The 14718-nt window shown below is 45.3% G+C and overlaps 1 protein-coding gene and 1 pseudogene across 1 annotated transcript in view; both read left to right on the top strand.

The window, feature by feature from the left end:
* Nucleotides 1-432: 432 nt before the first annotated feature.
* Nucleotides 433-14718, top strand: part of LOC136629002 (oocyte zinc finger protein XlCOF22-like) — a 338499-nt gene continuing 324213 nt past the window's right edge. The window contains exons 1-3 of the mRNA XM_066605104.1: nucleotides 433-755; nucleotides 3054-3233; nucleotides 3316-3439. Of these exons, the coding sequence (XP_066461201.1) occupies nucleotides 678-755; nucleotides 3054-3233; nucleotides 3316-3439 (382 nt within the window). The 5' untranslated portion in view covers nucleotides 433-677. The remainder of the gene's footprint in view (nucleotides 756-3053; nucleotides 3234-3315; nucleotides 3440-14718) is intronic.
* Nucleotides 3483-14130, top strand: LOC136627146 (oocyte zinc finger protein XlCOF22-like; annotated as a pseudogene).

Here is a 14718-nt window from a genome sequence, read left to right as displayed (position 1 = left end):
GGGGCGTCTCATGTGCACGACTAGGGGAAGGGGCGTTTCATCTGTACACGACTATGGGGGGGGCGTCTCATCTCCTGTACACGACTATGGGGGGAGTCTCATCTGTACACGACTATGGGGTGGGGGGCTGTCTCATCTGTACATGACTAGCTGCAGCAGGATCGGCTATGGGGGAGGCGGGGTGATGAGCCAGCAGCGATGCTGGAATAAAGCACAGCACTGATTGGACCAAGTCTCAGCCAATCAGTGCTGAACATACTTCATGTATACTGCACTGCCCCTCGCTCATCAGTGCAGCACAGAGGAGGAGGAGCGCTGTGAGGACTGAGAGGGAAGTATATGGGGGGGTGCAGAGGAGTGGGGGTTGGGAGAAGTCTGCAGGGCCCGCCCCTATGACTTCTCTCCCTGTTTCTGACTACTTTGTAAAGTGTGTTCTCTTTACGCTGCAGCATCTCTGATAGAACCTCCATGTCTGCCGTGTGGCTGTCAGGATGTTGTGCTGCCGGCAGTTCTGGCATCATAAAACAGCTGCCCTTTAATCTCTCCTCTAATCTTTCCCCTTCTTGTTTTGTGCAGCTTTTATATTGTTTAACCTTCTTTCCCTTCAGGTTCTACAACACCGGATCCTCTGCTGAGATCCGTCTATAAGAGAATTCATCCTCGCTGACCCGGGAAGGATGAAGAAGGACAAGAGCAAGATGGCGGAGAGTATAATAAATCTCACCCTAGAGATACTCTTCCAGCTTACTGGTGAGGTGAGAGATTCTGATGATGTCACAGTACATCATTCTCATCTATGGTAATAACAGATGATGTCACTGGAGAGGGGAGAGATTCTGATGATGTCACATTACATCATTCTCATCTATGGTAATAACAGATGATGTCACTGGTGAGGTGAGAAATTCTGATGATGTCACATTACATCATTCTCATCTATGGTAATAACAGATGATGTCACTGGAGAAGGGAGAGATTCTGATGATGTCACATTACGTCATTCTTATCTATGGTACTAACAGATGATGTCACTGGAGAGGGGAGAGATTCTGATGATGTCACATTACATCATTCTTATCTATGGTAATAACAGATGATGTAACTGGAGGGGGTAGAGATTCTGATGATGTCACATTACATCATTCACATCTATGGTAATAACAGATGATGTCACTGGAGGGGGTAGAGATTCTGATGATGTCATATTATATCATTCTCATCTATGGTAATAACTGATGATGTCACTGGAGAGGGCAGAGATTCTGATGATGTCACTGGAGAGGTGATTGTGTAGGGGACCAGAGTTGGGCACTACAGAAATGAAATGTTTTTACTGTTAGTTAAATATGTATGTGCCTTTAAAGTACAGTATGTCCGCCACACAGCCGTCGGATCGAATTCTCGCAGAGGGATGCAGCCCGTGCCCCGGTACTGATCTTACACTCACATGTCCACCGTCTTCTCTCTCTGCATTGCTTTGTGCCTGCTGGCGCACAGCCACACATACGCAGTGCAGAGTCGGCGCCTGAGTGGTGATGTTTCCATGTTGGTCTCTGTGAGGCTTGCACAGAAATAGGACATGCTGCGATCAAATTGCGTCTGTCTGCATAGGATTGCATCTAATGGCAGCGGGCACGGGCGGAAAATCTGCTGGAAAACCCGCCGTGGTGTTTCCACCCATGGAGGCCGAAATGTATATTTATTACTGATTATTCTGCCAGACAACCTGCAGCCTCCCTGATTGGCTGTCAGGAGCATTATATGGATTGGGCAGTTCACCACCCGGCAACAGGTCTGTGATTGGTGGAGGAATTCCAGTTGGAGTAATTTCGGTTATCACTAGAGGAGAAGGAGTTGATCTGATGAAGGAGATGTAAAGAGTAGAGCAGCAGAGAGAGAGCTTTAGTGCGGCAGGAAGGCAGTAGTGTGCGAACTAACAAGACAGCAAGAAAACACAATTGGTGTACGGCGCCGTGTCCACGGGCGGATTATAATTATAGTAGCTCGCGCCGGGAGATTCGCGGATCTAGAAGCCCATAGGGATGCATTAGCATCTGTAGGGCAACTTAATGCATGCGATGGGATTTTTTTTTTTTTTTCTGAGCATGCGGGTCAAAATCGCAGCATGCTCCAGAAGACTTTATTTGACATTATATTCCAGCGGGGAATGGAGGCCGGGGCCGAGAAGGACAGCGGCCCATCAAAGCTCCCTGCAGATGACAGCGGTGCTGCCATCATGGTTAGATCGGGGACGGCTTCTGTGGAGCAGAAGGAGGACTGGAGCACAGATTGCAGCTGTGGCCGGCAGGGACACTGACAGCGCAGGAGCCAGGAGGGGACACGGGTGAGCGGCGGAGTGAGTGACAGGAGGCAGGAAGAGAGATGATGCAAGACCACCGTGGAAATTTGCAGCTGGGTCAGGAGTGGACCTTGCAGCATGCCTAGGGGGGGGGGGACTGCCAACAGGTCCACAAGTGCAGATGGGAGGGGAGAATGACAGTGGCCCCGGTAGTGCACATTGCAGTATGCTGTCAGGAGACTGCCATTGGGGCAGGAATCACTGACCTGAAGTCCAGCGCTAGGGCAGTGAGAGAGGCGCTAATAGCAAAGATGGCAGCCCAGCATCACCCAATCTGCTGCTGTGGGCGTCACCTGACCCTCCCCTATAACTCATCCCAGCCAACCCATGTCTCCAGCCATTCTTCAGGTGGACACAAGATGCACCAGTACCGTTCCACATTAATACCATCATTCAAGGGAAATGGACTGTCCCCAATTTTTTTTTTATTCTTCACTTTTTAATTAATTTTTGCCTGGAGCCGGTTGGGGGCCGATGGAAGGGCTGGCGTCATGAACTGATTTGTTACCATGATACCCTGCCCAACTGACGGGTAGCATTGTACTAAATTGGTTCGGCCAAACTAGAGACTAGCCCATTATTGGTACTAAAATTTCTGCAGGCCTCAGGGCCCCGAGCTGGCCCGCCGCGGAGTACGACAATTGGACTCTGGAAATGTCTGCAGTGATGTTTATTAATATCTCCCCATATACAGGATTACACAGTAGTGAAGAAGACCTCTAGTGATGGCTGTCGGGCTCCTGTGTGTGATGGATGGGGAAGACCTCTGAGCCCAATCCCGGGGCCCCCACCTCACCCCCTGATACATGAGGACATCAATGTACAGAAGATTCTAGAACTCACCAACAAGATGATTGAGCTGCTGACTGGAGAGGTGATGCTGCAGGGAATGCTGGGACATTATACAGTAACAGCACTGGAGGCTTCTGGGTGATGACTGTATATTGTGTTGTCAGGTTCCTATAAGGTGTCAGGAGGTCGCTGTCTATTTCTCCATGGAGGAGTGGGAGTATTTAGAAGGACACAAGGATCTGTACAAGGACGCCATGATGGAGACCCGCCAGCCGCTCCCATCACCAGGTAATAGACAGGACTAAATCCACGGGGACTTTATTATCTGTATATAAAGAATGACTTCAGTGTCTGTCTGTTTCCTGCAGTTCCATCCAGTAAGAGAAGAACCCCAGAGAGATGTCCCCATCCTCTTCTTCCACAGGACCATCAGGTAGATGGAGATGTCCCTCTGATCTGTAGAAGGCTGTGAAGCTCTTGTCTTCAGTCTTATTAGATGTCTTCTCCTTGTGTGATGAGGCCGGTGGAGATGGCAGGATTACCGCTGACCAGAGACATTACATCTTGTCTGGATCTTCTCCCAGTGTTCTGGCAGTGGAGACTGCTGGTGGGAATAAGGAGCCAACAGGTTGGATTTATATCTATCTGCTCCTTTATATCCCCGAGACAAGCAGCGGATGTGTCTGGTAGACGCTGATCTCCTCCACTGAGACATCCTGCAGTGTATCTAGCCATGCCGGATATACATGTGTATGAGGATACTGAGGGGTCATTGAGCCGCCATCTAATATCTATGTCCGGCTTCTAGACCAGCAGCTATGTGGCTCAGATAACTACTCCTGTCAGATCATTATGTCATAAAACATTCCACACGATTTCTCCAACCGTCTGCTGACTTTTACAATATTTTTTCACAGCTTTTGTATCCGGATGAAGATCTGACCAATATTATTACTACAGAGACAAATGTGAGGGGCGATCAGCGGTGTAAAGAGGAGATTCCTACAGGTAACCGCCCAGGTGAGTAGTAACCACTAAATACAGCAGAGAAGGTGTGATCTCCGAACAAACGAGCTTCCATAACTTTCCCCTGTATCACTGGGCCTCCTAAGTGGCCTATTGGTGTAGTATTAGCCAGCAGGAGTGTCACTATTTCCACCAGAGCTTCCAGAACCGTTAGAGATGTCCAGTCCGATATCTGATCCGTGGACACCATGCCCAACATAAAGTTCTCACCCCTCAAGATCTACTTGTCTATAGGAAAAGCCCCAGATAAGCGGCATGAAGTACTCATGGGCCGAGTCACTTACTTCCCCAATGTGTTTTGGGTGGAAGCTGTCCCATCTGAGGTTTGTGGGCCGATCAGTAGGTTTTCTTCTGTTTAGTTTTTACTATTGTTTATCATTAATTGCTTCAGAAGGGTCGGTGATCCGGGGAATATTCCAGATTATTATTCCTTAGGGCTTATTCAGACGTCTGTATATCATCCGGGTTTTCATGCTTGACTGATATACGCTGTCCCTCCCACTTATCGTCTCTGTGCTTCTCTCCTCCCCTCCGAGCAGTTTGCAATGTGAGTGGGCGTGATGGGGGCGGAGTTAAGCTCTCTCCCCTTGTCCATAGCCAGCAATAGGAATGGGTAGGACAGAATGGAGTTTAGCTCCGCCCTGCCCCCTCCCATTGAAATGCAGGAGTGGAGGAGAGAGGCAGAGAGTCTGTGATTTGGAGGGAAGGGGGGGATTGCTTAGATGGAAGCATATATTGGCCAGCCGTGAAAATGCCAGCAGATATCCGCTTGTGGGAGTAAGCCCTTATGTCGATAAAATTGACTTGACCTCATTGGGGTTTGGCTGAACTCGGTGGACAGGGGGCTTTGAAGTTTACAATAAAGTCCAACAAGTAAAAGATGAAGCAGTTTGTAAATTAGTTACATTACAGAATCACAAGGACTTATAACAGAAGGATATAACTGGTGATTTCCCAGATAGTGAGAACCTAACAATGTGCTACAAGCTTCTTCATTATAAGGCTGTAAGTAATGTAGAGTAATGGCCTGGCCAGGGCCGAATCATGGGAAATGCTATGGGATTGGAAGGGGAAGGTAAGGGGGGGAACCTTCTCCGGTGGAGTCGATTACTGTAAGATGTTCTAGGCTATTTGATGGTATTATAAACAACTAGTTATAAATAAATTAGGGGTCTGTTGTTTTGGGAGGGGGGGGGGGGGCGCTATTACATCCATGGGGCCCAGATTCTTAGAAATCACTCTTGTCTGTCAGCAATTATCGAAGTTAGTTTGTCACTAATTAAATGGCAGTTCGTTTGGGGTTTCACCTCTGAACTCTAGAGATGTGTTTCGCCAAGAATGGCCAATGGTTTGTTTCAAGGCTAAAATGAAAAAGTTTAATGTCTGCGACTCTGTAGGAATATTTTCATTGGGTTTGTTCAGCGGCGCCTCCCAAGGAGTTTTATGTATATTGCAGTATGTTACAGAGTGGATCAGGGAATAAACCCGGATCCAAAGCCTTTTGCCTCGAGCGCTGCTGCTGGTCGATATCCATATTTGGGCTAATCTTCATCAGAAGGAGTGTTGCCCATGTCTTCCTCCCAGCGTGAGACATACGGCAGTTGTGTCCGGTAAGAGGAGTTGACCAGTCTACAGTATATTTGGGGGATGAGGCCTGGAGCTTGTGGGCGTTTTGGGCAAAAGATTTCAAGAGCGGTTAAAGTCCTGGAATTGTTTGTGTTCTTGTACGTCACGGGATGGGAAGTCAGTCTTTGATTGGAGGGTGGGGGATGGAGTGATTCTTTCTAACGATAGTAGATGATATATTTTGGTGAGATCTCTGTTTGTCCAAACTTTAAATGATTGGGACGAGTTATTGCCAGGAGGAAATAGAGAATAGTGTAGTAGGGGCAAATGGGGAGACATTAGGCCTCCTGAGTATTTGATAGGGTACCAGATTTTAAGAGGATGTTTTGTTATCGGGTTAGTGATGAGGGGTCTATCTATCGGTGGGTTCTACAAGATTGATTCTATAGTGAGAGGAAGGACCTCTGTGGCCTCTATGGATGACCGACCAGAGGGGAGTATTCTTAGTGGAGTGAAGGAGAGACAATTGAGCCACCTGGGCTGCTTGATAGTATTTTAATAGATTTGGGACTCGCAGTCCTCCCTTCAGTCTGTGTCTATACAGACATGGTAATATCCCCATACCAGCTCTGGAGAGCGTAGGTGATCATGGGCCCGCGCACATACTTCAGTACTTGTGCAGCCTGTGGCACCCTAACGGCAGGTGCGAATATGAGCACCTGTATCCTTTAAGTTGCCATGGAGTGCAGTCAGGTGATCGTCAGGCGCATGTCTACAGTGAAGGGGTTAAAATCAAACTTCACCTTCTGCAATGCATGTGATCGATGTCAGCTGTTCTCCTGGGTGAGCCTTTTTTCCTACTGGAGGCGTGATTGGTTGGTGGCGCCACTGCAGTCTAAATCCCAGAGACCTATGGCTGACATCAGCAGAAGCGGCTATGAATAGCATCAACCCCTTAGTGACAAAGCCAAAGTTTGGAAATCTGACATGTTACTTTAACATAGAATAACTCCATAAAAGTTTTGCAGATCCAAGTGATCCTGACATTGTTTTTTCACCACATGTTGTACTTCATTTAGGTGGTAACAAGAGACCAATAGAATTTGTGTATATTTACTAAAAGTGCCAAATTGGGAAAATTTGTAATATGTGAAATATGTGCAAACCCACTGTACAAATTTTTGATGAGATTATATATTTCCATCTGTTTACTTTATTCTGGACGCACATTTGAAAATAGTTAGTGTTTTTTTTAACCATTTAGGAACACTTTGTTTTCCTACACCATGCCAAGATTGCTCCTATGTGTTAGAATGCTAGATAACCCCACAAATGACCCTATTTTAAAAACTACCCCCCCTTAATGTGTTCACTGATGGTGTCATGAGTATTTTCAACCCACGTTTTTTTCAGGAGTTATTGCAATTTAGAGGAGAAAAAATACAATTTCATGTATTTTCACCCCAAAATGGATAACCCTGTTTGTCCTGTGTTCAGAAACATACCCATTGTGGCCCTAATTTTATGTTCGTATGCACAATGGGACCCAAACCAAAAAGAGCATTAAATTTAAACTCTTTTTACTTTTACTTGATTGCTGTTACTGTGTACCGCGGCCCCCTGTGAAATCTCCAGGCTGTTGGCTATGTTTGGTAGCCAGGAGCAGGGAGATTTTAAATTATCCTGGCAATGCACGGCTGAAGTCTCTAAGGCGGAGAGGAGAAATGTGGCATATGTGCAAGAAAGCTGGAGCTATAAAAACAAAATAATATACTACTAAAATAGGGAGGAGCAAACATCCTTCATGGGGGACCACCGTACTATGGCTAGAGAAGGGGGAAGCCATGAGGGCAGATCCTCAGCCAGGCCTCTTCAACCCACATAAGACCTCGCACCATGAGTATAGCTTCATCTGAATCTAAGTGGTCGGTGCATTATCAGATAGTGAATGTTTAAAAGACTTCGCTCCACTCACTGTGGGAGAAAAGTAACTAATTTAGAGGAATTAATTAGAGCTGTTCACAGCACAATGGGGATTCCAGAAGTCCAGGAGCCCAGATCAATACAGATGAGATGGGGAAAGATCCTATATAATTCAGACAAGCCTATGGAGTGACATCCCTGAAGTAGATTCAATAGAAATACCTCCCTTCCATTTGAGGACTCCTCTCAACTGCGGAAGCCTATGGACAAAAAAGCCGATCTATTACTTAGGAGATCATGAGAAGCCACATCTACCCTGATAGAGGCTGATGTTGTAGCCACATCCTTGGCCAGAGCGATGCTTCTTAGGCTCACAAGACTGGAGGACAGTCTAAAACAAAGAACCTCCAGGGAAGAGCAATGCAAGGGTATCCCTTTACTTATAAAAGCGGCCGGCTACTTGGCAGATGCATCCGTAGAATCCCTTTGGATTGCTACAAGAAATGCAAGTCTGAATAATGCCTCTAGGAGGGCCTTATGGGTGAAAGCATGGAGAGCGGATCCAGCGCCCAAAACCATCTATGCAACATCCCCTTCGGGGTGAAGAGATTACCCAGAGAGTTTAGGCCAAGAGACCCTGTTCTACCATGCAGACCTGGCTACCCACAGAGACAGACCAGAGGGAAAGAACATGGCAGATGGTCTTATCCTAAGGGAAGGAAAGCTAAAAACCCTCTACTACCATTCCCACACCAAATATCCTCTGAAGTCAAACAGCCAGTGGGGGGCAGATGGCTCCTTTACTATGGGAATATCTGATGTCTGATAATGCATGGGTACTGCCAATAATCCAGCAGGGTTATAGGATAGCATTTTACTCACTACCACCTGGGAGATCTGTGATTACAACTAATCAGCCCATAGATTTCCAGCAAGAAATACAAGGGGTGAAGGAGCTCTTACACAGAGGTGCAGTAGAGCCTATTCAAAAATATTTATAGTTACCAAGCCCAACGAGCCCTGAAGAATAAGAACACATCTTAGAAGTCTCATAAATATATTACAGTTCGGAGATTTAAAATGGAAACAAAGGCTAGTGGCCATGGACGGATTTCTGCCGCGTTTCCCGCAGCGTTATTCCACAGCTATTCGGTTCTTTTAACCTAATAGCTTTCTGCCGTCCAATGTTCACACTGTGCAATTCTACCATAGATTTCTGCAGCGTAAAAGAAATCATGGCATGCCGTGGAAATATGAGCGTCCGGCATTCATCGAAAAGCCATCCGTTCTGCGATAAGTCTGCTGTGAGCACAGCAGAAGTATCGAGGGGTTTCGCATCACCAACCACCGCTGGCACATGCGTGCAGGCTTGCCGGATGGCACTCTCACGGTGGATCTGGAGAGGTGAGAATGGGGTCTTTGGGGGTCGCCGTGTCAAGCTCCAAAATGGCCATGAGCACGAGGCGTAAATCTACTATATCTCTGATAAAGCAAAACAGCATCTTACGTACCTTAGATTAAAGGGTGCTTATTGCCATATACCAGTCCATCAAACTAACCAAAAATACATTAGGCTTGCAGTTCAAATGGACACAGTCGTTCACCATTTTCAGTTTGTCTGTCGGCCTTTTGGTCGGCGATGGCCCCACATTTATTTTCTAAAAAAATGATAGAGCCAATAGCTCAACTCAGAGGTCAAGGGGTTAATATTGTCCCATACCTGGATGAAATGTTAATTATTGCAGATGATAAACCTACCATGTTAACTGATCTGACCCAGACGATAGAGCTTTTGTCAGGTCTGGGGTGGATAATAAATTAAAGACACTGAAGTATTCCTTGGGGTACTGCTGGATACAGGGTCAGGCCCATCATCTGCATACATAACCAGGGTGCGTGGGCTCTAGCACATTTATCTCTACTGCTAAACGTCCTCTACCAGGCGATTGTTATGGGAATGGCTACATCAGGATTACATAATCCTGTATGGACCTTAAATTCATTGGTTTTAAGCCTCCAAAGTAAAGAGCATCGGATTAGTTAAGCGTATTTTGAAGGCAGTTTGTCAAATAATGAGCAGCACTTTCTTTATAAGTGTTCTTATTTAGTATATGAAGTTAGCTGTTGTATCATATTAAACCACTAGATCGTAGTAGAGTTTATGAATTGTGTAATGCACAACAGGAGACTTTGGGCAGGAGCAGCAGAGATCCCACCTGGTCTTTGCAGAGGGGACACCCCTCCTCCCAGTGTGCATGCAGTGAGAAGACCATGGAGATATGGCAGCTCTGTTTTCCAGGATGGCAGGATGGGCCGGTGCAAGAGCCCGTCACACTGCTTAGTCCACATAAAGGAAGGACATCTCAGTTCTGGAGGTGAAAGCACCAGGTATGGGCCTGGATAATTTGTCCCGATGAGCAGCGTCATCAGGCGATACGCTCTCCAGCACGGAGAACAGGTGCAGCCCGGTCCAGAGGTTCACGCCAGCCTAAGGCTGCAGCTTACAACAAGCCTCATCAGGCCACGGTGAGTCTCTAGTGCAAACGGCAGCCGCTGGGACTCAATACACTACTGAAGTGCGATCCACCGGATGTGGGTAATATAGGGTGCAGCCGTGAAGCTCCTCAGAGGATGCTGGTCTGCAGGTAAATACAGTTCTACGTGAGTTCAGTGTGGAGCTCCACAACATTGCAGGATACTTTTTGTATGGTTCCCCTAGATTTCCGATCAATACGTTTACGGTACAAGGATGTCTGTATTGAACTGTTATGAATTTTTATGGTGGTTTCCGGAAAGCTGATTTCTATATCTGATTAGCTTAATATCAGGTTTATGGTAGAATGAAATTTACTGAATCTTTCATGGAATTTTATTAGTTCTTGTTCTGAGTTGGGCAGATAATTAAGATATCATCAATGTAGCGAAAGCAGGTCAATGGTTTGATGGAGCAGGAGGCCAGGAAGTCACTCTACAGATTTACTATGAAAAGGTTTGCATATTACGGTGCCATTTTATGGCCCATGGTGATTCCAGTGAGGTGAGTAAGTTTCTCTTTGCCAAAAGTTAACTAGTTGTAAGGAGGATAAATCTTGTAATTTGTAGCACAGATTCAGAGATGATCCCATTATCCTCAAAGTGCTCCTGGCAGGCGGTTAGTCCATCCTTGTGTGGGATGTTGGAATGTAAGGATTCCACATCCATGGTGGCTGGGATGGTGCCATCAGGAGGGGAGCTATGGATGATGGTTTGTTGAGTAGGTCTGTGGTGTACAGCAGTAGCTGGTTGTATCTCTCACCAGTGGTTTAAGGACACCCTCTACCCATCCTGAGATCCCTTCAGTGAGGTGCCCGCACCTGAGACTATTGGCCTTCCTGGATTGCCAGGTTTGTGTATTTTGGGAAGCATGTAAAATATTCCAATCCTGGCAATTCCAAACTCTTGTGGATGCCACAGACAGACTTCTGATGACCCTTCTCAATTCCTTCATTTATTTTTGAGTAGGGTTTTAAGTCCGGTGTAGTATCTGGTGTCAGTCGTCTGTCTGTCTGATTATTTCATGTAGTCGGACGTGTTCATGAGGACTAATCTCCTGACGAAATCTTTTTAAGCACCTCATGTATGTACCCTTCTTTGTGTGTGTGTGTGTGTGTGTGTGTGTACATAAACTTAGGTGCCTCTTATGGTCTGAAAAATATGGTATATTGTTCAAACATAGTCAAAATCTGTTTACTTCTTAGCAGATGTCGGTATCGGGAGCTCAGAGGGATGTCTGATATCTGCAGATTGTAAAGCAGAAGATTGTGATATCACACAAGATACATATGAAGAACCTGCCAATATCCCAGATATCCCCTCAGCCCTTCACAGCAAAGATCCATCATCTGATCCTCTTATAAAGATCCCATCTTCTGATTCATCACAGACTGATAAGCAGAGGAAAAGTCACAGGAGGAAGGCTAAACATCAAGGAGATCCTACAGGGGAGAAGCCATTTTCATGTTTAGAATGTGGGAAACATTTTAATCAGAAATCAAATCTTGTTTCACATCAGAGAAGTCACACAGGAGAGAAGCCATTTTCTTGTTCACAATGTGGGAAAAGCTTTAAATGGAAATCAATTCTTGTTACACATCAGAGAAGTCACACAGGAGAGAAGCCATTTTCTTGTTCAGAATGTGGGAAATGTTTTAAATGGAAACCAGATCTTGTTTCACATCAGAGAACTCACACAGGGGAGATGCAATTTTCATGTTTAGAATGTGGGAAATGTTTTAATCATAAATCACAGCTAGTTTCACATCAAAGAACTCACACAGGAGAGAAGCCATTTTCATGTACAGAATGTGGGGAATGTTTTAAATGGAAACCATCTCTTGTTTTACATCAGAGAACTCACACAGGGGAGAAGCCTTTTTCCTGTTTAGAATGTGGGAAATGTTTTAAATGGAAATCATCTCTGGCTATTCATCAGAGAATTCACACAGGACACACAGGAGAGAAGCCATTTTCTTGTTCAGAATGTGGGAAATACTTTAAATGGAAATCAGAGCTTGTTTCACATCAGAGAATTCACACAAGCGAGAAGCAATTTTCATGTTTAGAATGTGGGAAATGTTTTAATCAGAAATCACAGCTAGTTTCACATCAGAGAACTCACACAGGGGAGAAGCCATTTTCATGTACAGAATGTGGGGAATGTTTTAAATGGAAATCATCTCTAGGTTTACATCAGAGAACTCACACTGGGGAGAAACCATTTTCATGTGCAGAATGTGGGAAATGTTTTAATCAGAAATCAGATCTTGTTTCACATCAAAGAATTCACACAGGTGAGAAGCCATTTTCATGTTCAGAATGTGGGAAATGTTTTACTCACAAATCAAATCTTGTTTCACATCAGAGAAGTCACACAGGGGAGAAGCCATTTGCATGTACAGAATGTGGGAAATGTTATACTCACAAATCAAATCTTGTTTTTCATCAGAGAACTCACACAGGGGAGAAGCCAATTTAATACACAGAATGTGGGAAATGTTTTACTCAGAAATCGTATCTTGTTTCACATCAGGGAATTCACACAGGCAAGAAGCCATATTCATGTTCAGAATGTGGCAAACATATCTCTTAAGGCATCAATGAATTCACACGGGAAAGTAACATTCTTGTTTTCTCCAAATTAGTTTTATTGATAAATATTACAAAATATTGGGGGGCATGACTAGCTGGCAACATGGATAGATGTCTGTGCGCTGAGCTCCCGAGAGACACCTTTATAATTCTGCACAATCATGAGGAGAAGGGCCAGAAGGATCACCAGAACGATGAGCCTGCTGCTTAACCCCTGAAGGCTCCAGTGGTAGCTGAGACTAGTGAGACACCAAAGAAGTCTCCTAGTGGCACCCGGACCAAAAACCAGATAGACCCCGATTTATACCATGGCCTGAGGCTAGCCACCAGCAGAGTGAATTTACAATCCCTTCCTGCAATGCTTGGCTGGAGGAGAGATCTGCGGGACGTATGGGAGGACACCACATGGTTGGAGCAGGTGAGCGAAGAGGATCCTGGGCGCGAAGAGCAGTGAGGAGAGGAGGTGGGGTGAGAGCGCAGAGAGATCAGTTTGTTGGTGCTGCAGATCTCTCACAGTATGTGCCCTGTACCTCTGAGGAGAGGGGAAGAGGCAGCGGGGACGGACTAGATATCACCAGCTGGGGCTAGCAGGGAGAAGAGAAAAGAAGTAGCTGCCATTACCACTTGCAGCCCGGGACAGCGTGGAGCACACTATACACACAGAACATACCTTGAGTTCCCAGTCTGTAAAGGCTAATCAGTCAGGGACGGCTTGCTGGCCAGTCTGCCAAGACGGACTGCCTCCCTTTTAGAGGTCTATCGTAAATATATGAAACAACGCTCACCAATATTATATGATACTCTACAGGAGCCCTATCAGGAGGATCCCTTTTCATCTCCTTTCATGATGTGTCAATAATAGTATTATTAAAACTCGGTAAAGAACCCGATAACTGTGACTCATACAGACCAATGTCACTACTTAATGTTGACTATAAAATATTGACCAAAATACTAGCTACTAGACTTAACCACGTAATCCTTTCCATAATCCATGACGATCAGAATAAATATTGGCAAAGTCCAAACAATTGTACAACTAGGTAGACTACATAATATGCCCTGGGCAATAGCATCGTTGGATACAAAAAAAGAATTTGACTCTTTAGAATGGAGTTTCCCGGAGGCTTGTTTGACTTGTTTTGTTTTTGGGCCTCAATCCCTGGGATGGATTAAACTATTGTATAAGTGCCCCACAGCTAATGTTATAGTAAATGGTATACCTTCAGCAAATTTTCCACTGTCACAGGGAACACGCCAGGGATGTCCACTGTCTCCTGCTCTTTTTGCAATAGCAAGAGAGGCACTGGTCATCCGCTTTTGTAGCACCTCTACAAATACGGGAGTGAGCTGGGGGGGGGGGGGGTAGGGAGAGTACGGTGGATTTATATGCAGATGATACGCTCCTCTTTCTCCGTAACCCTGAGCATTCAATCTCACAAGCCCTTGAGGTAATAAACTCATTTTCCCAACATTCTGGACTCTATATATAAATTGGTCCAAATCTGCAAAACTCGGTCCCAATCCCCTGTGTATCTGCCTGTGGTCTGCTAGAGGTATCCAAATTTAAATATTTAGGAATCAACATAGTACAAGATTACAAAAATACTATAGCTGAAACTATAAGCCCACTACAAAACCTGATAAAAGATAACTCAAGGCCTGGTCAATATTACCGCTCTCTGTAGGAGGCTGTATAAATCTCATTAAGATGGTAATTCCACCCAAGTGTTTATACTCCTTGCAACATATGCCGGTTAAGGTCCCAGAGAGTTTCTCTCAAACTCTAAACTCTCTTATAATAAGATTTATTTGGGGCCTGTCTCGATCAAAACTCTGCAAGAACCTTGCCGGAATGGCATTATCCGACTTCAAATTGTACTACCTGGCGGGACAATTATGTAATTTCGGATGTTGGTTCACTG

The sequence above is a fragment of the Eleutherodactylus coqui genome, chromosome 5 (assembly GCF_035609145.1).
Source record: "Eleutherodactylus coqui strain aEleCoq1 chromosome 5, aEleCoq1.hap1, whole genome shotgun sequence".
Taxonomy (NCBI): Eukaryota; Metazoa; Chordata; class Amphibia; order Anura; family Eleutherodactylidae; genus Eleutherodactylus; species Eleutherodactylus coqui.
The sequence above is the reverse complement of the archived record's forward strand: the minus strand, read 5'-3'. Positions and strand labels throughout refer to the sequence as shown.